At 44.0% G+C, this 25,794-nt stretch overlaps 1 protein-coding gene across 1 annotated transcript in view; it reads right to left on the minus strand.

Moving 5' to 3' along the window:
- Positions 1-20,494, minus strand: part of AOAH (acyloxyacyl hydrolase) — an 81,551-nt gene extending 61,057 nt beyond the window's left edge. The window contains 5 exon segments of the mRNA XM_032988845.2: positions 848-908; positions 5,422-5,517; positions 19,763-19,917; positions 20,369-20,463; positions 20,465-20,494. Of these exon segments, the coding sequence (XP_032844736.2) occupies positions 848-908; positions 5,422-5,517; positions 19,763-19,917; positions 20,369-20,463; positions 20,465-20,494 (437 nt within the window).
- Between the last annotated feature and the right edge of the window lie 5,300 nt (positions 20,495-25,794).

A 25,794-nucleotide genomic window follows, 5' to 3' on the forward strand; every position in this document is an offset into this window, starting at 1 on the left:
ATACATTATGACTGTTTTGTTTTTTAATCAATCATAAGTCTGACAAAGATATAAAGGTTAAAGTTAATGCATATGCAATTTGGCACATATGAATGTTCAATCATTAACTCAAGAAAATAACCAGAAATTCTTCAAAGATTCTTAACCTTTAATCACCAAGCACAAGTGCTAGGATTGTTTCTTTCTTTTTGGGACACACCTCTGGGCTAATCAGAAATTAAATTAAAATGTTTGATTATAGCACATCTTAGTCCTGTAAGCACTTTGCAGTCCCTTGGCTAGTTTTAAAAATAAAAATAAAAACCTGAGGGAGAAGAAGGTCTAGCAAAAGCTCTGTTAATTAAACTAGGACCTTTCAAAGAGGAGTAAAATGACCTACATTTTATTTTTTTAATCACTTACATTACTTAGCAAGCTTCCCCAAGAGTGTGTATCAAGGTCAGGGCTGAGGGCATGTAGGGGCTGACAATTAGAAAGCTTGATTAAAGGTAGAAGGGAAAGCAAGAGACAAATACTATAATAGTGTGACTCCGTAGAACCTGTCTCGCACTCATGGGTTATTCAGATTCCTCCCTCAGCCAAACGAGCTGAATTTCAAAAGGTAATTACATCAGGTGGGCCTGATCTGAGATTCAAATAGAGTATGAAGATGGTTACCAGTGGCAGCCTGTGTTTATTCACTCGGGAGTAGCTATGCCAAATGCCAAACCAGAATCACTCTCAAGCATCTCTGCTTTAATAATAATGTGATTTTAAGATTGAAACTCCTGCACTTCAATCCAACAGCACATCTGTACATGTCAAGAACAAACTAAGCAAAGACCTGAGAGGACACAGCAATACGTACAGTTCAGCTATGTGTGGTCCGTAAAGTTCACCAAGTACGTAACAAAAACCTTGCAGTTTTTCTAGAAAACATAAAAAAATTTTTTTAAGTAACTGAGCACAGTGAAACTGGCTTTATAACAGTCAAAATACAGCAGTTGGTTCATTAAGGTGAATGCTGATTTACCTTAGGGGAAGGCGTGTGAATTTATGACCTCAATATAGCACCCGAGAATGGGAAAACCTGAATTTCTAACCTTGCCTAATGCTCTTCTCTGGGTTTAGGCAAGCCACATGATAAAGACTAAAAAGGATAACTGGCATTTGTTAAACGTTCTGAGTATGTTATCATAGAAAAGTTGAAAGAAGTCACACATGCCACAGCATCTTCTAAGCAGTTTAAACAAATAGCTTGGTAGGTTTTCAGGAAGAAAGAAAACAAATACATAAATTAAAGTGAAGAAAGTGATGTAGGGCTTGGTGTCACTCCTAGAGCTGCCTCGGAGCTTCTGGGAATTTGTGCAAGTTAAGAGAATACGTTTTGAGTAGAGCAGGAGTTGCACAGGAGTAATTATATTCATACAAATACTTGACACTTTTCATTTGGCCTCCTTTCACAGTCTGCAGTCATGTGCCTTTTTGGGATGCTGGCTCAGGTGCCTTTTTTTAATCTGAGTTGAGTACACACTCCACACCTTCCAGAAGACAGCTCATCAGAGATTTCTTTAAGGTACTATTGTAAAAAAAAAAAAAAAAAGTGGTCTCCACACGTGAGAAAAGTCCCTTGTGGGAGAGATTGGGGGTTTGAATACAGGTAGGGCACGATGGTAGCACTGGTCTGACAGTTCCCACAGAGGAAAATTGACTGTTTCTTGGCCTGAAGGGAGAACTGCTTAACCACGCACGTATCCCACAAAGGAGGTGCCAGGCCTTGTTTCGGTAGGGGTGGTGGTGTGAAAAGTCATGAAGTGGCAGGTTCATACAAGTGCAGCAACGACAGATTTGCAGATCCTGAGAGATGTTATTTTCTCTTGCACTTCCATTACCCAGACAGATAACTATCTGTACTTCACTAAGAAAGCATAGAGTATACTCATCTTTCCTGCAGAAAAGCCTTAGACACCCCCAAAGCAGCCACTTCCCTCCGACTTTGGGCTGACCATTCAATTTTAAGCAGTGTCAGGCTGCACAAGCCCTAGGCTGGGGGCCTGCTGCATACAGGGCAGGTAGTTTTGCTCCAGGGAAGGTACAAAACCTCGCAGCACTGACTCCATCAGCGGGCACGGGTGTGCTCTTGCTCCCGCAGCTGCGTTCCTGCCTGGATTGCAGGCACCCCAGCTGGCAACCTGCACCCAGTAAAGGAGGACTGGGACCAGAAAGGCATGGCAGGGAATGAAAAGATAGTTGTCCCAACACCCTCCTACTCATAAGGTGTTGCAAGCAACTTCTGCAACTACGCCATCTGATATTTCTTATCCCATGCCAGGTGTTTTATTTCAATCCAGTTATTAGCTTCATTTCTTTGCCTCCTTTGCCACATAACTCCTCTCTATTGGCTCTTTAGAAGCAATCTGCAAGTTAAAAATTGGTCTCCTGGCTAGAATTAGATTTTATTCTTGTTCACCTAACAGGAAAGACATCACAGACATCAATAACCCTGCGTTTAGTATCATCACTGATTAAAACACTCTCTGATGATGCTTGCCAGCGGGTCGCGCGGCTCCCTGCAGTAGCCCACAGGAGAAGGTGGCTGGCTTCCCCAGCATCTCCCCAGTGCATCGCCTGTGATGGTCTCCTTATGAGTTTCCCAAACCTGCTGGTTTCCGTAACGTTTTTGGTGCTGGAGAAGCCAGCTGTAACCTGTACTGATGGCTGCAAGGAGGGGAGGCTTTGGCTGGCCATCAGCCCTGGGGAGCTGATGTTGGGGGCCTGCTGGTCACACTGATTTCTAGATGCTGATTTCCTTACGCATATAGGACACATGACATGTAATTACCCCATGGCATAACAAATGGAAACAAATTTTACCCATGGTAAAAAGAACAGCAATAACATAAAATTACTGTTGAGCACAGAGTCCTCTTGGAAAATACAGATGCCATTCAGGCTTTGGCTTCCAGAACCCCAAGCCACGGGCAGGGTTTCAGGACTTTCCCTCTGTACCAGACTGCATCATATGTTCACAAACCTCCAGCTCTGCTAACACACACAAGGATTGGATATTGCAGAGAGAAAGCTCCATTTGGAAGAAGCTGCATAAGTCAGAAAGGAGGGGAAGAGAGAGAGAGAGAGAAAATGATGAGTAACTTTGAGTGTTCAGGTTCAAGAGAAGACCTTAAACCAAACTAAATGCTGGAAAACTTAGAGAAAATTTAGAGTATACTTGCTTTTGCCCTGCTTCAGATAAAAGAGATCCCCTAAACTGCCCTGCTCTTATGTGATAAAAATCCAGGTTTTCCTCCATAGCCCTCGAAACACAAATTCTGGCTGACTCCCAGAGGGTAAATATTTGCAAGAAAGATGGTATTAATCATGTTGCCATTTCCACTTGAGCTCTAAGGTGTTTACACAGCAGTGGCTGACACAGAAGCAGAGCATGACTCAGGGGCAACACCAGAGGCAGACGGTCTCAAAGCATGTTTTGGGTGTCAGACACCTCTGTTTCATCAGGCAGCCAGCCAGTACCCATGTAAACATACATTCTTGCTAACAATGTCTCCTGCTGTGTAAATACTTCCCATTCTCCCAGACCTGGCCTTTCTGTCTGCTCAAGAGTCTTCTTCACTCATGGGGTTACTGTTCTTATTTTCATAGGTTTATTGACCATGTCGCTTGAATCACACACATTGAAAATATTTCCATATATATAAGGATGCAACTGTGTTTTCTGCACAGTCTATGGGATTGAGTGGGATTGATGGGTACTGAATTTTTCTCTTTCTTCTTCTCTAGACACTTTTTGTTCTTGAACATCATACAACTTCACTGAAGACTTGATCCAACTTCAGCTTGATTGTAGTTGAAATGATGGAGGACCTTAAGAAAACCCACAGGAGTTGTTATTCCCTTTCTGCCCCTAGGAAAAGCCCCATTTGTCATTAATTTGTTGCTGTTATTCTCGCAATCAGTTGTAGGCATGTGTATAATAATGAAATTGTTCCTTCAGGTGAAATGGCATGGCCTGTTTAGTAGGTTTGCTCCTCCTGAGCATCCACAGATTTTCTGTTGTCTCAAGCAGCAAGAAGAAGCTGTTGATTCCTGCTGGGCTGCGGCATTTGCCTCCCGGGGGAGAATAAATTGGGTTACACTGTAGCTCCCACACAATCCATAGGATTTTTCACTCCTTTCAAGTTCAGGGTCAGTTTTTTTCTGTTGGGTGTATCCATGCATCTCATAGAAGGTAAGTGGATTATACAGATTTAACTAAGGGGATGATAGGATTTTATGTGTGTAAAGAATGGCAGCTGAAAAGAAATATCTTGACATGTCAGCAGAACAAGGTCCACTGAGTGAATGATAAACATAGAGCTAGCATGTCATATTTTAAAGAAGAAAATTGTATTTTAATAGCAGGATCGGTGCGTCTAATTGTAACTTCATGGTTATATGCCTGTAATTTAAAACACTGAGAATATGACTTATGGAATAGAAATCAGATAAGCGTCATTCTGTCAATGAATGAATCCCAGCAATTACCTCCCTGCCCTGTCCTGCATCAGGCAATCTTCTCTTGGAAAGGAGGGAATGAATATTCTACATGCATCTTCTGTGAAATTAGGGTCTACAGAGCAAGATGGTTTCTCAGAGATACAATTCAGGAAGTCCTATATAAATGACTTTTTAATGAAGAATCCTAAGCCATCTTTTAACATTCATAACGTTAAAAAGATATCGTGAATGTGATATCTAGTTACTTAAAAAGTTACAGGATTGGTCTGTGAGGCACAAAGCTATGCTGGCATTCAAACTGTTCTCTATTTAGGGATGTGCATTTGGACAGCTAAGCTCCTTTGAGCAGATAAAATAAGGGGGAGAAAAAGGGGAGTCTACATATATTCATGTGGAATAGCTATCACTTCTGAAATTTGTATCATCAGTTACATTTCAATAGCTTTTCTGTGCAGACCAAATGCTCACATCTTACACCTGTTAACCTCAGCTCATTTTTGAGATTTTACAATAGCAGCTTCCTACACCTGCTGAAAACATTTTCATCTTCACAGTTTCTATGAAGACCCATATGAACACGAAAGAGGAGTGGTTTGGCATACAGTGAATCTATTCTTAAGCTACTAACAAAGAGACAAAGTGAAGAAAAGGAGAGTGAAGAGGTCTGCATGTGTTGGTGCACAGACGCACGTGGGCTTAATACAACCCAATTCACTCTAACTTTGGGACAAAATCCCAGCTTTGAAGGCAAGTGAGCCACACCACTGACTCCCCTGCAGATAGCACCTTGCTATCTTTCACCTGCCTTAATCTGAGATGCTGCACGAGAAGTGGGTAAAGATTTTTCAGACTCCATGTGTGAATTTTTAATTAACAGAGAAATACAGCAGTACCAACATAACATATGGCATATTATTTGATACTTACCAGGTATGTAGTTGCACAGTCTCTCCACGGCTGCCTTTACTGTACTGTTGTGCCACTGTGCAAGCTGTTCAATTACAGACACCACAAGCACGCACCCTTCAAACAAACAAACAAAAAGGGCAAATACATTTATCTGCAAAGTGTGATGAAGCACCCCATGCCATAGAAGTACTGCAGGCGTCATTGGGCATTTCATTTCTTGACATGATGCGTGGCAGATGAGTGTTCTGAGGGAAAAAATACCTGTGAATTTCTGTCTTTGTTTAAAACCTGTAAGTTATCACAGAGAGGATGCCAATGCCAGAGGAGCACACAGAACAGCCTGGCTTTTATAGTACTGGATGTCGCTCCCGAAAAAATGATTTTCCATCCTTTCAAGGATGAAAATCAAGGAGCCAGGGGGGACAGCCACCGTTAGACCTGTCTGCTCGGCCACCTGCGCTCTTGTTATTTCTCACAAGAAAAAAGGCACAGGACTGTACTTGATAAGACTTCTATACCTCTCCACACAAACCACACAGAGAGCTACCAAAACTACAAAACAAATGGGTGTGACTGCCTGCAGAAGAGACATCACAAAGCAGACGTACATGCTGACCACCACAAAGCATCCATGGCATCATTTCTTCACACTTTCCTCTGAAGCCCGGCAATGTTCGGCATGCACAGGGCTGCTGGGCCCAGCTATGCCCTTGCTAAAGACAAAATGTCTTCAGAGTTCATTCTGCTCTCCTGTGGTTGGAAAGAAACCATTTCCTATGACCTGCAGAGCTGGTTATTTCTCATCACTAATCTGAGTGCGAGCAGGGTTAAAGCCTAGTTGCTCTTTGGACTAGCTGTGGCTGAGGCCCAAGAATTCTCACGCTGTAGTGAAGCATTTCTTGAGGCGTGCAGCACTTTTTCTGATACTTTTGGGATGAAGTAGTTTCAATGTGTTCCCCACATAGCAACCATTCAAGATCCACCTCATGACCGTAAGCGATTCATTTCGAGTCGATTTTAAATTGCTGTAGGCCAGCATTGTGCTCTCTTTCTGCAGTGGTGTCACTGCTTTCTAAAGAAACCACATTTGGTGATGCAAAGTCTGACCGATGTGGTCCCAGGCAGCCAGGAGACAAAAAGCCAGGATGACAGTTTCCAGCAGCCTGAGTAAAGATTTCTCTTTGCAGTCCCTGTAGCTGAACCCTGTTTCATCCCTTCTGCAAGAAATCTTAGCTCTCAGGACTTGCTCTGACACAGTCTAGAAATGGAGGTGGGCTGCAGCATTTAGATGTGGCTGGAGATCCACCTTTTTCCAAAGATCAAGAGCATTAATGTTCAGGTTTTCAGACTGGCACAACTCTTCAAAGTGAGCTTTTAAATTCCTTCCAAGTACCCCTGCCTATGTGCTACTAAATCAAAGTGCTGTTTTTCAACGTAAATAACTTTCATGCTTCTATGGATCAAGCAGCAAGACAAAGAGGAGGTAATGCAATTGGAACTTGCTCTAAGACCAATATCTTTGAGTCTTCTATTACTACTTCTACCAGAAATACAGTAATCCAGTGGAAATTACAGTGAACTTGCCACCTCCTTTGCAGGGATAAAAGCCCACTTCCCCATACTTACTAAATAAAATGCTCACTCAAAGTCCTCTGTGTAATGATTTATAAAGCATGCTAAAAGCCATTACCTCCAGTCAGCCTACAAGAATAGGAGAATAAATGGAGACAGATACAACAAAGAAAAAACCCTGAAGCAAGTCATTCCTTCCTCCTTCTCCCCCCCAAAAAATAGCCATGGGCTAGCCCAAGGAATTAGCAGTTAATTAAAACACAGTAACTCATTAAAAAAAAAAAAAAAATAGTAGTATAATAAAGACCCAAACTAAAACCAAAGGGGATGCCCGAGCTCAAACTTAAAGTGTGCTCAGACCTTGGGCTCAAAGAACAGCCTTATCTTGTTCCCTGCTCCAGGCAACGCTCGTGCTTCTGCTAGGGACCAGTCCCTGGAGCACATCTGGATGAGGACACCCACTTGAGGCAGGGGGGAGTTGAGGGGTGCAAGAAACTTCAGCTATCTGGGGGCAAGCCATGCCCTGCACCGATCCCAGAGAGAGAAAACAGACCCTGGCTTATTTGCCGGGGTAGCGTGGGCATAGCTGTGCTGGACCGACTCCATCGCTTAGCTCTCAGATAGAGGTGCACATCCTTGAAACACGCTGGAAACACACTTAAAAGGCACTGCATAACTCAGTTCTTACAAGGCCATGTTATTAACACACATGAGAAACCTACAGACAACCAAAACTACCCTTCCCCTGCCTTTTATGTCTGTTTTATTCATGAGGATGGAGGCTCAGAAAAATTAAACGATGTCTTACCCACAAAACCACATATTCTTTCTGTCCCTTCCTTTCTTCTCTTATCAAGGTCAGGACTTCATCTAACAGTCTTGCTGTCTAGAAGTCAGAAAGACAAAAAGGAGTCCAGGCAGAAAGATGGGAAGGAGCCAGTCCTTTGATATTTTCTAAAGGAGACAGCTTTTGTTGTTTTACTTCTCATTCTTTTGCACCGGGAGTTTGAGGAAGCTACGAATGAGGATGTGCCAGCACTCAGCAGATGCAGGTACAGAAGTTGGTGAGGGGTGAAGATATGAGGAGAGAAAGAAAGCTGGGAGACACTGAAGTTAGCAATGTTGGCAGAGGGAAGTGCTTCAGCATGCAGAGGAGCTGGGAGAGCAGACAGTCCCCAAACCACAGGCTGAAGCAGAACTGAGCACAGGGGCAAGAGGGCAACAGCGATAGAGCAGATGCCAATTTGGCTTGAGGATTAGGACAGCCTGACCGGACTGCAAAATTGCAAGCCTGGATGCAAAGCAAGGGAAGAGCCCCTGTTGTGAGCCCAGGCATGAGCTCAGACAAAGAGGGGCAGGTGAAAACCAGAGGGATCTGGGATGTCATGTCCCTGGGGCTCAGTAACGCGTCACGCCAGGGAGCTGACAGGGTCACTGACTGCAGCAGAGAGAAATAACGCTCATTTTGCTTGTGCTGTGTAACCCAGCACTCCTGCACCTTCAGCCGGGACCTGTCAGCGCACTTTGCAGAGAGGACAAAGTCCTTCTCTCTTGCTCCCCACCTCCCCCATCCCCCTCCAGATTCCTCCTCCATCCACCCCGCTTGCTGGGCATCCACGCCAAGCAGCGTTGAAAAGGGGGGCGCTGGCTGGGTCCAGCTTTCTAAAAGTCTGTCTCCCACCTCTGGCAAACCCCTCATTGTCTGTAGGACCCGAAGGTGCCGTTCACTGCCACAATGAAGCTTGCAAACTGCCGCTGGTGGGAGCGGGACGCTGCCCGCCTCCCCCCGTGCCGCAGCTCGGGCTTCCTGTGTCACGGCGGGTCTGCTGAGGGTGCGAGCAGAAATCAACCTCCACAACGTCTCTGCTTTCAGTTACAGCATCCTTGGGTGCCAAAATGTTGGCTCTGGCGCTGCAAGGAGAGATTTTATCTCAGTGTAAAAGCTGGCCTGATAAACACATCGACATGACAAGGGAGAGGCCAGCTCACAATGTGGCCTCATGCATTACCCAGCAGATGAAGAAAGAGCTTTTATACTGAAATAAGAGTCATTCACCCCGAGCACAGGCTCAGCAACCTGCCTAATGATTCCTCTCAGGGTGGAGATGCAAAGAGGCTCCTCTCTCTCTGACTCAGATGTTACCCCCGTGACTCTCATTTTCATTTTCTCAGCCAGGTCTTGTCTCCGGTAGAGCCGGTGCAGAGAAAGGGGCTTATGGACAAACAGCCTGAAAACTCAGAATCCAAAAAGTTGGGCTGAGGACAAAAATACACCTGGCGCTTCCGTTTCCTCTGTTATACAAGAAGACAGACTTCACTGAAGATGTGAGTTTCTCTCATGTTTGTCAAAGTACCACAGAGGGAGGAAAAAAAATAGCCATTTTTTGTCCAGTTCTGCCAAATAGAAACAGAAGTCTTAATCACAAACACAATCATGCAGGTAAACCTACTCATGGAGCGGTCTCCCAGCAATTAAAAGGAAATATTTCATGTTGATTAAGTCAGACACTTCTGTGTCTATCGAACCAGGCCCAAAGGGACATTTGTTTCGCATGAGAATTAACAGAGCCATCGCTGAGTTTGTGCAGTACTTAATGCAGTACCTTGGGCTACTAGATGCTATATGAATATAAATAACAATAATAGTAGCCTGACTGCTTGGGAAAACCCCAGAGAGCTGAACTTCAGAATATTTGCTCTCATAAACCAGTCTTTACCATCACTGAGAGGATGCTCCCGGTCACACTATTACACTCTCCTAACTCTGGGCACCCTTAGACCACACCTTGGTTATTCAAATCCCCCCCCAACAAATGTGCTTATTCCAGACAAAACATACGCTTCACCGAGCAAGCTGATAAAGAAAGTCTTGACTGATTTTCAAAGGGGTCTGTGGTGCCAGCTGGGGCATCCTCAGTCTTAGGCATCGTGGCTGAATTCTCAGGACCCAAACCTGGGGAGTCTTCCTGCCCTCAGGTGGGAAATGTTCTCCCCAGGAACGCGTGCCACCAACATCTGCCATCGGCTGATCTGCTCTCTGTTTCTCTCATCTACCCGGGCTTTTATCAGGTGCCCTTGGTCCACCTCTCTTGACTCCTAGTGGTCTGCTGGCACCTCTTATTGCCCTGCCACGGGCCATGTCCCAGGGGACACCCGCTCATGTTCTGGCTCTGACGGCCTCAAACTGTGGTGATGTCATCAGGAGCAGCTTTTGGGCTGGAGATTGTTAATTACTCAGGAAAAGGGTTGAACTCTGGGAGGAGGGAGGAGGAATGTCTAAGGGTATTCACTGTAGTCTAGGGAGTCTAACCCACCCAAATTCACCATTTTTTTTTTATAAGAACATGCTCTCCCCAGTAATTCAGTTTTATTCTCTAGGAGAACCTATCTCCTGTGTTGGGCTATAGGTAAAACCTCAGAAGATTGGTGTTTATAAATTAAAGGTTAACTCAGACTATCCTTTCTCCAACTACAAACTTGCTCTCTTTTTAATCATATATATCATATTTCTCTGGATTTAATGGCAGAAAGAGAATTCACCATTGGATACAGCGTAAGAACCCAACCAAATCAACAGGAATCTCCCTGCACACCAGACATCATCAGAAATGCTAACCAGTTATCCTAATTTTTAATGAGTCTTAATTCTGCTGGCTAAAAATGGAAAATAATTAGATAGCTAAAAAGGACAGGGGGAAATCAGCTGTCTTTGACTGTAGAAATCTCACTGCTTTAATTAGTTATGATGTGTGAGAGGATATAAACTTTTTAACACTCTGGCATCAGTAGAAAAGCACTTCCAGATCTGGACAGTCATTAGCAACTATTGCTTGATTTTAATTTAGTAGATGTTTAGATGTGATTTATTTCTTATCATGAGCTGGGTACATATACGGCACTGTAGCCAGGCTTCATAATTAAAGGTTAAAAAAAGCTCTAAATTTTTTATAGGTGCGCATGATTTTCTTTAGAAACAAGTTTCAAGAAATTAAGTCTGCCATCGCACTTCAATAACAGGTTTCAGTGCCTTGACAGGCTGAAGGATGTTTTCTCTGGAAGAAATTAATTGGTATTATAATGCTTATCAGCCATTAGAAACTAGACTCTGGTATTAATAAAATGCCTGTCTCTTTTAGAGATAGTTTGTCCCATCTGCTATTAATTTCTAAAGAGATAAGAGAAAACCATAACCATTTTGCTCAGCAGCAGTAATCTGAAAACTCACACGTCAGGAAGTACTTCTCCCCGTGTATTTGAAAATAGCGTGTAATAATAAAATGACATTTCCAATAAGCTCGGAAAAAAAAATCATACCCCCAATAATAAAATCAGAGCTAGAGAAATTAATTTCTTAGCTGTGAAGCCTCTGGCAGTTTGAGCAGACTATTTAACTTAATCTACTTCTGCTGCACACGTTTGAAAGGCTCTATAATTAGAATTATACCTCGGGATGTCAAGAAGTGTCTGGATAGTGAAAGCTGCCTCTCTAAGTTTCAGATTTGCAGATATATTTGTCTGAGTAAAACTCTGCTAAATGGGATTTCTGACACCTGGCATATCCTCCTTTGCCATCCTTTGCTCACGTTTCTGGATGCTGGAGATCTTTTTTGCCCCTCCAGCTATATTGCAGTTCCCCAGCCATAAATCAAATATTATGGAGCACAAGGAAGAAATAAGCCCCCCAAAGTGGCCTTGGACATAAACGCCTCCACAAACCCTGCCGGCCAGGCTGCGGTCACTCTGCTCCTGCAAGCCCCTGTGTAAATGAGCCCATCTGTCACATTCCTGGTTTTATATAGAAGATGAAGGATGTCCCAAAACACAGACTTTGCTTCTTCCATTTATAGATGGTCATAGGCTCCAATTCATCTCTTCAGGCCTACAGATGAGGAGGCCCCAGAGCCCGTCTGCAGAAGACGATGCTGCTACTCCTTGAGCGGATGCTGTAGGTCTGGCAGGCAAACACCTCCTTCCAAATTCATCCAATCCTGTTCCAGTTCAACCCAAAACAAGACATTCCAGTTTGAAATAAGAGCATTCACATGGCGAGCTAATAAGAACTAGGGCTTCCTCCTCTGAGATGGGGACATGCCCATTGGTGTTCTAGGTGCAGGCAGACCATGGAGATGTAAACTTACAATACAGGAATGTTTTCTTTTTCACTATATATTCCTTTCCTAATACTTCGCTATATTAATTTTGCTGCCTTTCTCTGCTTCTCAACACTGAGCTGATACCTTGCAAGAACAGCCCTTTACAACCTCAAGATTTCATTCCAGAGTGGAAATATTCAGCCTAGTTGACATAACTGTATATGCAAAATTAGGCTAGTTATTTCCCCATACACAGCCAGGATTTGTTGGTTTGAAAGGTAATTAAGAAAAGGATCTGAGAGTAAAAGTATTTTAACTCAGACTTTGTTTCTGATTTCATTTACAGTATTAATGTATTTCATAGAGATACTGAAGTGATGGAACATAATTATAGGTATCCATATTCAAATATGTTGGCATATATAAGACCTTTTCCCCCTAAATTTACTAAGTTTCATAAAATATCTTGGAAATGTTAAATGGTACACTATTACCAAACCTGTCACTCGGCATATAATTACAAATCGTATACTGGCTAAAGAAATTTTTGAAATATTAATATCAATATAGCAGTATTATGAGTGCCTTGTAGCTCTGTAACAACAAACCCTGGAATATCAATTATCATTTCTGTTGCTCATGTAATAGCAGTGAGCCACTTCAAATCTCTCACTTCAGAGCTCTTTTTGTTCATTATTGTTTCCTTAAGACACCCAATGAGGACTCTGATACAGTTATGCTGGTACAGATAATTCAGTTTCCATCTAGTGTAAGATTCTGGTATCCATACCTGCCAGCCAAATGCACCCCTGGTGTTTCCTACATTACACTTTAAAGAGCCCTATTTAAAAAAATCCATAACCCCAGGCATTTCCAATGGAAACGCTTTCTGTATTAATTAATAGGGGGAAAAAAGTGTATATATGTGTGCCGTTAACATATTTTTCTTTTCCAAATCAAGAAAGGCTATTAAAAATTTACTGAAGCTGGAATGGTGGCAGGGGTAGTTAATGTAACTGGATAACTTCATCCTTGTCGCAAAGGTTTGGTGAATTTGAGGTTCTGATTGCACAAAACTAATTTCAGATACACAGTTCCTAAAACCACTGAAAGTGATTGCCTTAAACATAAGCAGAAGTTCTATATAGGGCTAGATGAACAAGATTGGGAAGCATATAAGTTGTGGTAATCAGCAACCAAACAGACAATCAGTACTAAATAAATAAGATTATCAAAGAAAACTTATACTAAAGGCAAGCATCAGTAATGTAAAACAAACAATACTACCCATGTCTACAAACGCACATATAAAAACATATGATTGTGTATTTACACACACATACATGTATGTCAGTATGCTAAGCACATCTTTTTATAGTGTTCAATAGATATATTTGCATTTTACAGCCATAAACTTTCAGTGCGACTTGGGGTGATTTTCAAAAGGAAATTTTTACCATCAGTTGCTGAAAAATACGAATCTCTGTAGAAAACATTTCTGTTTTAATAGTTGCTTTAATATCTCTACTGTACTACTCACATGCCTGTGTTTTTCCTACCCAAAGTATAATCATAGGAAAAAATGTTATGGTCAAATTTAGTATTTATTACTAATCATCAGGCCAGATTTTGCTGCTGAGTAAACTGAGCAATATTGGTAAAGTGAACAGAGGTGCTGCGGCTTGGCCCTGGTTTAGCTGTAATGAAATTCGATTCCCAGTCTTTCAGAGTAAAATACATTGTGGTGCTACATTGATATTGGGCATGGCCTTTTAACAGAACTCATTGAGCTGTAAATTATACGTTCTGTCATGGTGCCTCCCCAGACAATATGTGCACAGCCACTTTGTCTGAGTGCAGTTATTAAAAGCCTCCAACTCCATTTGGTATGTTCCATTGTGTGAAGTTATTGGGAACTCCAAACGCCACCGGTCCTGCTGCCACTCCGTGGGGCATATTTCAGCCCCGCACTCATGCACAGCTGGACGGAGGCAAACTGTCGAGGACATTGACTGTCACACAAATCAGCACAGGTAGAGGTTGGTGTTTTACGCTGCTGGGAAGCTCGGAAACATCCATTCTCTAATGTAATCAGAGCTGAAGATATGTTTCAAAACCGTGCTTCTTCATACACTAGGAATTATGTGCTCATGGGTGAATGGAAGTGGTGACCCGCAAAGGTTGCTGAGAATGGCATTATATCAAGCACAGAGATGGGGAAATTTGCTTCCCTGGCTGCTGACCCACAGGATCTCTGCTTGCTAGCAAAGAAGATGGAAAGCGCTGCTGTCCGGCTGTATTGAGCGCTCCCTGACTAATTGCCTCATTCCAAAAAGGACAGCCAAAGTTAATCTCCGAAAGCGCAGGGCAGCTTTCTTCTGGGGAGAAAATAAACCAAACCTGCTATTTGCAAATGATTCTCACGGTCACAGCGCAGACACCCCGAAAAGCTGGCCTGGAAGAAGTCGTCTTACACGAGCCTCTGCCCTAGCAGCTGGTCTGTGCCATCTATGCCGTTCCGAAGGGACAGGGTACACACAGATCTGTTAAGATCTCTAATGAGGTCTTCGACAGCCTTCCCAGGGACTGATAACAGTGCTCACCTATCACTACCATTAGAAAGTTTTCTTCCTGTCTCTACTGGCGTCCATTTCTGTTACTTCTTGCCATAGCTGTTATGAACCTTGAGAATGGATCACCCCTTCAATATTTTTGAGGACAAATACCACGTCTTTTCTCAAGTTTTTCTTCTCTAGACTAATTTACTCTAATTTATTCGGTCTTTCTTTATAGATTATGTTTGTTTTTCTCCAAAACCTCCTGTTGCTCTGCATCATTCTTGATGCACAGCCCCAAAAGGGAAAGCAGAAATTCCTCTGAGGCTTTGTCAATGCTGAGAAAGGTAGCGTGTTACTTCACATGTCTTGCAAGCTAACTTCTGTTCACGCATCTCGGTGTACGCAGTGCAGGCGTTCTTCATGACAGCATGCCATCCCTGTGCCACCACAAGCCCAGACGATCTTCCCTAGTGATGCTACCCAGCTGGTCATTCCTCATCTGCTACATGTGCCGTTCACCGTTTCTGCCGAAGTGCCTCCAGTGTACCCGTATCGGAATGGTCTTTTGGGGGGGCAAGTGCTCCAAATTTTCAAGGTTGTTTTGAATTTAATCCTGCCCTTCGCTGTACCTGCAAACCTTTTCAGCTTTATACGAGCAGCTAATTTAATAGCACACTATTTCACTATCCTGGATAATGAAAATATGGGATGATACTATGTTCAAAAAAAACGTCCAAGAAAGTACCTCAGTTTGTACATCCTTTCACTTAGGGAGTGAGCCACTTGTAACTACTCTCTGAACAAGGCCACCCACCAGTTTTGTCCTGCCCTGTAGAACCTTAATGTCACATATCTCTCAGCCACTAGATTAGTGCTGAGGTGATGCCAAAAGCCTTACTAAAGTCCATCTGTAACATCTATCACTTCTGTGTCTATATGCCATTATCCCATCATCAAAGAAAATTAGATTGATCTGACACTCTTTCTCCTTGATAAATCCAGTGAGGCTCTTACTCATGTTTATTTTTGAAAGGTGCTTTTGTAAAGTTCTATTAACTATTGCAATATTACTCTAAATTGATGTTTAACTGTCTGATCTACAATTTCCCTGATTTCCTTTCTTTACCATGTTGAAGAGAGAGGAATACAGAAATTTCCTCCTGTCTTTCAGCGTTTCCCCTGCTTTCTGCATCCTCCAGGGCAGCTTCTGCCTTTCATGAGCTTGCTTCAGATACTGCTACTTGAAGTCACCTTTGCTAGAGAACAGGACAATTTACAAAGACCCTTTAAGGGCCCTGTCATAATTTGGGATCATGGGAGGTATGGAATAAAACTTTTTAAAATTATTCAGAAATAGCAGAAAAATAAAGAACATGGTCTTAGGTATGATGAAACATTAACACCAGTGTCAAGAGTTACCAGTGTTACTGTCCTGTCTTTGGGTACCTCAACATTAACTTAAGTAAAACTTTGCTTGCCCTGTGAAATGGGAAGTATTTTCCTCATTTAACAGATGGGCAAAGTTGAAGACCTGAATATCTGAATGGATCATTCATACTTAATTTTTGAGAGAAAAACACACAACATCTTGATTTTCAGGATGCCCAGCTGAAATTGTCAGGCTGCACCCAGCAAAAGGGTTTCTGAGTCTTGTCCTGAATAAATCACTTAAGCCATACTGCCAGTTAGTAACAAACCCAGAAATGAAAACCAGACCTAGCATCCAGCTCCCAAACTGGTGCACAGAGCAAACACTCACCGCCTTTGCATGAGGAAAACCAGCTTCATGGGCCTCTGCATATAGAAAAACTTACTAAAGCCCTTTTGTCTACCACAAGGAAAAATCAGAAGGACATATCACATACAAAGCATGCCAGAGGCCCAGAGGAAGGGCCTGAGCTGATTTCACGAAATGCAAAAAGGAGGGTGGGGGTGGGGTGGCATTTTTGGCAGGAAACACTGATGGAGAAAAGAGACTGTCAGATGTGAAAATTCTTCTAGAGACAGGGTCAAAGAAAGACAATGTATCTATTTAAGAGAAAGCTGGAGATGGTCAGGAACTGCTTAGGCATAATACATCTGATCTTGTGGCTGGGATGATTATCATCAGGTCCTTTCCCCCTCTTTCTGTAATTTTAAAAAGCAGTAGTATTGAAACCCTTTTTAGGTGAGAACACTTTCTGGATGCTTTAATTTTACACCAAGTCAATTATGAAAAGACTTCCTCTGAATGGAGCAGCCAAATTTTACAAGAAAATGACAAAAAAATTATGTGACTTTTTCTATAGTTATCAAGGCTGATTAAAACTTCCATCTAAATGTTTCCTAACACAATTAAGTTTGCCGTAAAAAGGTCACCTTACTTTTTAGACAAATAATGGTCTGAAAGTAGAAATGTTTTGGCCAACCCCCCTGTATGAGCCGTCTGAACTGTTCAGCCTGCTGTGGCACCCTCACCGGGTGCATACCCTCCTCTCCTCCAGCCCTATTCCCTATCAGCATATATAGGTCTCTACCCAAAACACATTTCCCAGGATGTGCTAAGGGCAGGGGAGTCCTTTGAAGCATCCAGATGCTTTCCCATTATGACCAGAATATACTGGGGCTGATGGTGCCTACCCAGGGAGCACAGCTGGCAAGCGGGACAGAAGGAAGGAACCAAGTTGTATCGCATTCAGTGGAGGTACCAGAGCTGCATTTTGCTCTGCTGTCATATCATTTCTACATATTTCTTCAAGAAGTGTGATATTTTCAGTGGAAAGGCTTAATGGAAAATATTTTCTCGTTTTGTCACTGACAGAGCATGCATTTTCTGACTGGCTTCAGCTACTAACATACCAATCTTGATCATTCAGGTGGTGCGCACACTGGAGTGATCAGAAATGACTATTCAATGTGCAGCCACCTCATTTCCCTCAGAAAAGAGATGCAAATAACTTTGAAAGATTAGATACCTGACCACACATTTAACTTGCATGAAAAAATCCATTCTTTCAAGAAAATCACCTATACATTGGGCAGCAGGCATTTCTCACGTTAAAAGTGCTGCCTCGATCTATAAGGCCAAGAAGACCCAGGGGAAGTTCTCACAGCTCTTTCCCAGTGCCTTCCCAGATGGCAAACTGAGCTACAGGGTCTGGGGTCGAGCTGTTGAAAGGAAATCACAATCTTCCTCTGGCAGATGAAGCTGATCTTGTCTTAATTTCTGCTCCTAAGAGGGCTGGTCACCGAACCAGACGCAAGAACTGATGATACCCCCCGCTCCACACCGCAGCAAGTGTAACCATCAGCCCCTCCGTGCTTTCCCTTTCCCGTGTGTGAAAGGGAAGAGACACAGATGGCTTGTCGGTGTTTTCAAGAGTTAGTCAAGGGGGCAGCTAATCAGTGAAACCCCAGAGGCGGCCATCTGGGCTAGCAGGCAGCAGCCCGTGGGCCTGCGGTCACCAGCCCTCCCTGTCAGGCCCGGCCCCTGCAGTTTTAATGCTCTGCACACTTCATTTTTATCTTGAGATTTACAGAGGTGTGAAGGGTCTGTTTAGGTCCTGAATCGAGCTCAGGATGGGGGTGCTTTTAGCTGAAGGAACACCTCAGAAAGAGCAACTGGTGTGGAAGGCAGGTTTTTTGGTGTCTCTGCACTGAGCAAACATGATGGGGAGATGCTCGGTGGTCCCAGCAATGAGGCTGGCACAGCTTTTCTCCCTTTGGGAGGGAAAAAAAAAAAGCACAATTTATCTTGTGCAAAGCAACTTCAATGCAATGTGCAGTCATTTTAGGAATTTAGAGCCTTCCTGGGTCGATAGGAAGGAAAGGGCAGATAACAGTAACACCTAACATGTAAAAAACCACCTTTCCTGTGCCATCAAAACTGTGGCTGCCTAAAGATCTCACCATTAGAAACCATCACTTCCCTCTCACTCTGGTAGCTGCTCAGTCACTGTTTGTGTGGCTGCTGGCACAAACAAGGCCAGTCCCTGACAGCCATTTCTGCTTTTCACGACTTGCTCTCATTTTCCGGCCGGTGGTTGAACCCTGGCAGGGGCTGCACGAGCCTCACCGCCCCGACTTCACTTTCGGTTCACCCTGCCTCACCGGCGCCAAAATCTGCGGGGGCACTGTGAGTGGCTCAGAAGTGAGGCAAAAAGCTGTTTTTATCAAGCTTAGGATTATTATTTCTAATTGTGTTCCTTGAGCCACAGTGAAAATAATTTGGGGCTGGAAGGAAATATTTCCTTCTGAAGGATGGAGAACCATGACGGGGCTTACGTTTACATCACAAAAGTGCCTTGAAAAGCTAAAAGAAGGCAAAATAAAATGTTTCATCATAATGCATAAGACATATCCATCATTTAACATTTGCTCACATAAAAATTACCACATCTCTCTAGGTATTCAGTCTCACACCACGGGCATTCCTGGTGCAGATACACCCACAGTTCACACTGACTTTTGGTGTTACTGGTCTTGCTTTGGGAATCACTTGGTCAGATGAAGCTATAGGATACCCCCGGCTATAGCTGCTGTGGAGATCACCGCAGTCACACGAGAAGGGGCTGCCAAAACACACTTGCCCCACTTCAGGACAAAATGTGCAGATACATACACTTGTGAAAAGGAAAGCAAATGTGAGGAAACAGCCCTTGAAGCTTGGCTTTCCAGACACGACCACCCAGACAAGAGAGCTCCCTGGCCCAAGGGTGGATCAACTATTCTTAAGAATAGTTTCCCAGGCAATGAAATCAATGAGGAGTCCCTGGGTGAGTCTGAAGGAAACCATGGTTTCCTGCAGGTAAGCAAAATGCATTGTGAACCCTACCAAATATAGGACCCCATTACACCGTGTTTCCAAGTCCCAGACCTACAGACATTCAAACCAGCTTTTCAGACACCATTCCCTGCAGAGCAAAAACATGAACTTTGGGAAGCAACCACTCAAAAACAAAATCATAAAATAACTCCAGACCCCATACTGGCCTTGCAAAATCTTCAGTGATTATTTCACCAAAGACTATGAGTATTTTGCAGTACAGCTGTTGAAATAGATAAAGGAATGATTTATGATGCGCATAGCAATTCTCAGCTCACCGGTGGAGTAACAAATGAGCTAGTCCAGCAGGCAAACAAAACCTGAATACATACCGACGCAGGTGTGTCCTTTGTACAGCCCGGAGGGGAGCGAAGGGGGTGCTGGGTCGTTTCCACGGGGGAGAGGGGAGGAAGAGGCAGCCTTCAGCAGAATCAGGAGCCAGAGGATGCAGAATAAATTAAGGAATGCTTGCCTAGACCCCCTCATCCTAAGGAAGAAAAAAAAAGGAAGAAATCCAGTGTGAAGGGTGCATGTGGACCTGTATTCCCTTAATGCTTAATGTTCAGGGAGCACCCTGCATCCTTGCCTCACCTTGAGGTGAAAGGAAACCTATGCCTATACAGTCTTTGTAGCCTATGTAGCTATATGTAATGCAGGGACTGCTTCCCAAGGGGGGGACACCCACATCTGCCCTCTCACGGAGTGCATGGAGGATCCTGCACTGGTGCATCACAGGTGCCCTCCCGGCCTCTGCCCTTCGAGCACCCCTCAGCCCCTCTCAGGCCATTTTGGGGTGGCTCTGCAGCCTCCCACCACAACCCAGTGAGTGCTAGACACGCTGGCACCCCATGACCGGGCTGGGAGGATGCCCCTGTGGCCCCGGATCACTCTCCGTACCCCCTCGAACCCCCGCTACCCCATTTGGGGCTCTTCCCAACCTGCTGGCCTGGGGCGACCGAGAGGGTTGCATGAACAGCTCTGGCTCAGCGCTCCCGTGTCTCCTGTGGTAGCGGCGGATGACTAACGACCTTAAAACCACAGTAGTTGCCAGAGCCACTCAGCATTAACAACGCAAGACACTCCCCTGAACAACTAGTGTTGCAAAAAGGAAAAAAAAAAAAAACCAAACAATCTCACAAACCCTTCCCCCCATCCGTTGTCGCTCCTCTGCCCTCCTCTGCAGACAAGAAAAAAAAAGAATACATCTCCGTCTGCTTCTATAAGATTTTCAACAAAGGTTTCCGTTTGGGAGGACTGGGCATGAAAAATAAAAGAGGTGGCTCGGGTTGGAGCTGCAGGGGTGGGAGGGATGGGGGTCCCATGCTGGGGTTTCACCAAGGCTTTTTGCTCTGCTGGGGTCGAGCCAGGGGGACGGGAGGCAGCTGCTGGCATAAGGGCAGCAGTGGGAGCTGAACCTTGGTTCTCATCGGCTTTGAGAGCATTTGTTTGCAGCTCCCAGCTGCCTGCGAGGCTTGAAAAATCCTGAGCTTTTCCTGATTTGGCAGTCACAACTACTAAAGGTTTCCCCGTCTCTCTTTTTTTTTTTTTTTTTTTTTCAAATTCACCCAGATAAGGCAGAAACTGGTCGTTCCCCAGCCTGAAGGAAAAGCAGAGAGTAAGAACATGTTTAAATGACGTCGCTGCAGGGGTGGAACAAGTCCAAACAGCTAAATCCCAGACACTGTGGATGCAAGGATGGCTATAAGGATACACTGGAGGGTCAAAGCTACATCCCATCTCTGCCTCTGCCTTTATGTATAACCCTGGGCAAGTCCCTTACCCCCACAGCAGGCCACAGGTACTCGTCTTTCCTTTCCACTCCTTACCTGGCTCTTTCAGAAGTGGGCAGGCTGTTGACACAGGTTGCTAAAGGGCGATGAGGAGCTTGTCTCATTTGGTCCCCCTACATGCTTCCTGGGCATCATTAACGGAGATTCATAAATGGTGTTGTAAAAGAATACGGAGAGAATATATTAAAATCAGTGATTCCCCTACCAAACCTGCAGACATTCCTGCAGATCAACATGACCACACAGGACCGAGTCAGCTTTGGTATTTAATGCAGTTTTTGCAAACCACTTCTTTTCTGTGGGAGCCTGACCTATGACATTTTAAAAGACAGTCCTGGATAGTTTGCCTCAACTTTGATAAGTAAGATTTGCCTTGTGATAATGATAATATAATCCAGTGGCTCTGAAAAAAAAAAAAAAAAAAATGCTGTTAAAAGCTTCAATGTGAATACAAATCACTCCATATCTCCATTCTCTCAACCAAGATATTGGCTTTCAAATGTATGCTTTTCTTCTAAAAAAGAAAAAAGAAATTAAACCCAAAATAGAGGCAATAGCTCTTGCCTGAGTTTTGCAGACCTGTTCCTGCCTGCTTATCATTCTCCCTATAGCTAGCAATGCTGGTTTTCTTTTCTTTTTTTTTTTTTTTTTAATAGCAGAGAAACAAAAATCATAGTGCAAAGTACCTTATCCATATGCCAATCCTACTGAAATCTGCAGGATGTTTTTCTTAACGCTGTAAAAACTTGCTATAAAAAGACACTGTGCTACAGTGACTGCAGCTCCATTAAACCCTTTTTAACACACATATCACTTGGTTCCCAATGACACTTTGAAGTCCTTTAAAACTCTGCATATTGGCTCATAAGCACTTGCTGCAAAAGCAGAGTGCTAATAATAGGCAAGAAAAAAAATCTTCCTAGCAGAGAGGTCTTTGGAATGGTTTCTGCTTTATATCTATAGCAAAATACAAATCTAAACAATGGCACTTATAAGATATATAGATAGATCCCAAGCTGCTCCCAGGCATGTAAACCTGCAAAGCATACAGCTCTAGACCATAATCGGCTGTGATATTTTCTTTCACTTCAGATTGTGGAAAGAGTGGTGAGAGATAACCCAGAATCATGTGTAACACAAAGCTGGTTTTTGCTATACCTTATGCATTAGCCAAGCTCTTAAACCAATTAAAGAAAAACCCCAAAGCTTTTAAAATATGTGGTCTGGTCAGACAAATGAGGGATTTGCATGCATGGATTTAGAGGCCAGCTGGGAAGGTGACCCCCCACCTCCCTCCTGGTGCTAAATCTTTTTCCTTCCCACTCGAATCAGATAGCAAGCCTTGCCTTTTGCCAAGTAGATTTTATATTACTTCCAAGTCCCTAAAACAGTAAGACCTAAAGCCGACTTGGTACAGCAGTGAAAGAGCACGTGACATTGTCTCTTACTCTTAGTAAGTGCATGAATGTTGTTTGACGGGAGGTAAAAACCACATTAGATCTGTCCCAAAGGAACAGATTTGATCATAAATGATTCCATTAGGCTTGTGTACAACATCTAGGCCAGGGAAGCAGACCTGGGACAAGGGTGACTCGAGAGATGCTGCTTACCTGGAAATGTAGAGTGTGACAGCAGGAGCGACGAAGACCAGAGCTCTGCCCTCTGCAAAGCACCAGGGCACAGGGGTGATGCCTGGGATGTTCCCTGCCCAAAAAGGTCTGGCAGGGTCACCCCGCAAGCTTGCGAGCCTCTTTGCCTCCCCAGCTCTCTCGTTTTTTCAGTGTGTTTGCAGCCCGGGCTTGCACCAGGCTCAGCTGGGAGGCAGGGGAGTGCAGCTCAGGTGGGAACCAGGCGCTCAGGGCTGACCCGCAACAGGGCAGGGTGCTTGGGTGGGGGTCCTGGGTGGGACTGGCCAGGGCTGCTATGGCCCACGGGTCCCCCAGGGCCCTGGACGTGCCTTGGGGGACCAAGTGGGCTGCAGGAATGAACTCTGCAGAGCTGCTCCTGGAAACCCCGCTAAGTACCAGCCTGCAGCATTACACACCTAAATAGAGCTGAGAATGCAATCAGCGTTTTGTCTCTCTCTGGGCCTCCATTGTGTCGCTTCTGAAGAGGGCGTGAGGCCTGTGTAGAGCCAGAGGTGTGGTGAGGACATCACCTCTTGCAGATGGGGAACCCTCAGTGCTCTGGCAATGACCCAGCTCCGCAGACACACAGGTCATTCGCACGCTGTTAGACAGACGAGGTAAGGTCAATTGAATTTTTTCAAGGTTGAACTCGGACTAGTGACAACAAATACATAAATGAAAAAATGTGTACGTCTACATCACATATACCTCCCCACACACACTGCTGCTTTCTACCAAGGAAATGGGGGGGCCCCGCAGCTCCCCCCTGTTCAGCACACAGATGAGGAGGGGTGTACATTGCATTCTCTGTCGGGTTTTGGTAAAACACTGCTCTGAAGGGAAGTCCTCAAGCTCTCTGCAAGTTGCTCTCAGGGTGCCAGGACACACTGAAGAGCTTGCTTGTCTCACCCTGCATGATGCAGTTACCTCCTTCCAGTTTATGTTTCTTGGGGATCTTTACCACAGTGCCACATGTCAGTTACTGCATTCCGACATGCGGGTCAGTAGCAAGGGTGATGTGTGTGGGAAACACCACATCAGAGAGGGCTTTGGTTGGGGGCCACCAGAGAGGGCTGCAGGGGCTAACGCACCATGACGTGCCCTACTCGGGAACTCCCAGCTCAAGCCCTCCAGCCTCACCCTCAAGCCTCTCTCAGTTTAGGCAGAGCTGAGAGAAACCCACACACATGCGTGGCTGCCAAAAACCTGAGTCAAAGCCCATGGAGCTGAGCAGAACCTAACTTCAATTTCCGTGAAGGCAGAGCAGACGGTGGCAGGGCACGTGCATACCTAGTGAAGAAACACAGCCCCCGCGGCTGGTCCCGAGAGGAGGAGCGTGGCTGATGGGGTTGGAGGGACCCAAAACACTCCTCCGTTTCTTGTACTTCCATATTAGTTCCTGACAGCTAACATACATTGGCTGGGGTGGTGGTAACAAATAAGACAGCGGAAAAGTAAAGTTTCAGCCTCCACCTTTGCTGCCCCTGATAGGGATGCAGTGAAACTGAGCTACAGTTTCTGATTTTCTAAATAAGGGCTTAAACACAATTTAAGAGTCACTCTTTCCCCAAAAGGGACGCTTTCCTGTGCTTGCCACTAGAAATGTGAAATGAGATGCGAGGATGGAGATATTCTCAAAGCTGCTTCCTATAATGGGTCCCTAAAGACCTGTTTATGTATATAGCAAATACATTGAAAAATGTCCTTGAAAAGAAAAGAGAACGGAAAATACTTGAACGAAGACCCAAAATGGGACATGCGAGCATCGATGTCTTCTGTCAGGGTTAGGGACCACTTGGTTGAAAAAGAGAGACGCTCCCTTGAAATATGGAATAGTCATCAGAGCTCAGTTGGCAGTGTGTATTTATCTATCCTATTCTGTCCAAGTCACTGCACACATTACTGCTTTCTTTTTTTTTTTTTTTTTTTTTTTTACTATTTGGTTAGATTTCTGTTACATGGGTTTTTTTTAAGATATATGCAATTTTTTTTCTCTTTGTCACATTCATGCACGCATTTTTATGATGATTAAATGTTATCTTGGAAGGCCTTCTCTCCCTCTCTCTCTCCTCTTTGATGTGTTGTTCAGTTCTTAAGGGAATAGACGTAAGCCTTGTATTTTTGTGTCTGGAGAGATAAAACCTGCAGGAAGAAGCCTTTAGATCAAAGATCCTCTCAGTTCCTTTTCTTCTCTTTATTTTCAAAACGTTGTCCTCTGTGCCCTTTGACTCTGAAATTCCCACTGGTTCATTGCATTGGTTATTTTTCATTACTGCTCTCTGAATTTCTCTGACTGTCATAATCATCTCTGCGGTTGGTGCATTATCACTGGCATGGATGAACATTTCCAAAGCCCCATGTGGATTTGCTACTGCACCACAGCCAACTGAGTCATTCCCTCTGCCCCAGTTTCTTTATCAGTTGCTGCTTTCGGTTCAAGTTATGCATCTATTTCAGACTCTCTCCATCTCATTGTCATTCAAAGCTGCAGGAAAGCATTTAAACCAATATTTTCCTACACTCATATCTGAAAATTTGTTCCAAGCTATTGTCAAGCTGTAGCTGAGATGATTATCCTTTATTCAGAGCCCTTTAATGAAATTAACCGTCCCAGCTTACAAGAGCTGTTGATATCTGCATTCCTGGAAATGTAAACCACTGACATGACTTACTTCAGCTTGGGGTATAACAAAACATGGGAACAAGACTCAGGGCCTTCAAATAGGGAACTCCTGACAAACACAGCTGCATTACTGGTGACGCAGTACATTTCCTTATTTGATCAGTTTTAATGCAGTAAACCAAACCTGGCTGTTGTGTTCTTAATAAGTGCAGATGACACTGTAAATTCAGAAGTAGCTTTACCAACGTAGATTTTGTAGTTTGAGTTCTGTGGGCAGGACTGTGGGCCTCTTCAGATCTAAGAAGACTTAACTCTTCATATTA

The sequence above is a fragment of the Tyto alba genome, unplaced genomic scaffold (assembly GCF_018691265.1).
Source record: "Tyto alba isolate M040663 unplaced genomic scaffold, T.alba_DEE_v4.0 Super-Scaffold_46, whole genome shotgun sequence".
NCBI classification, from domain to species: domain Eukaryota; kingdom Metazoa; phylum Chordata; class Aves; order Strigiformes; family Tytonidae; genus Tyto; species Tyto alba.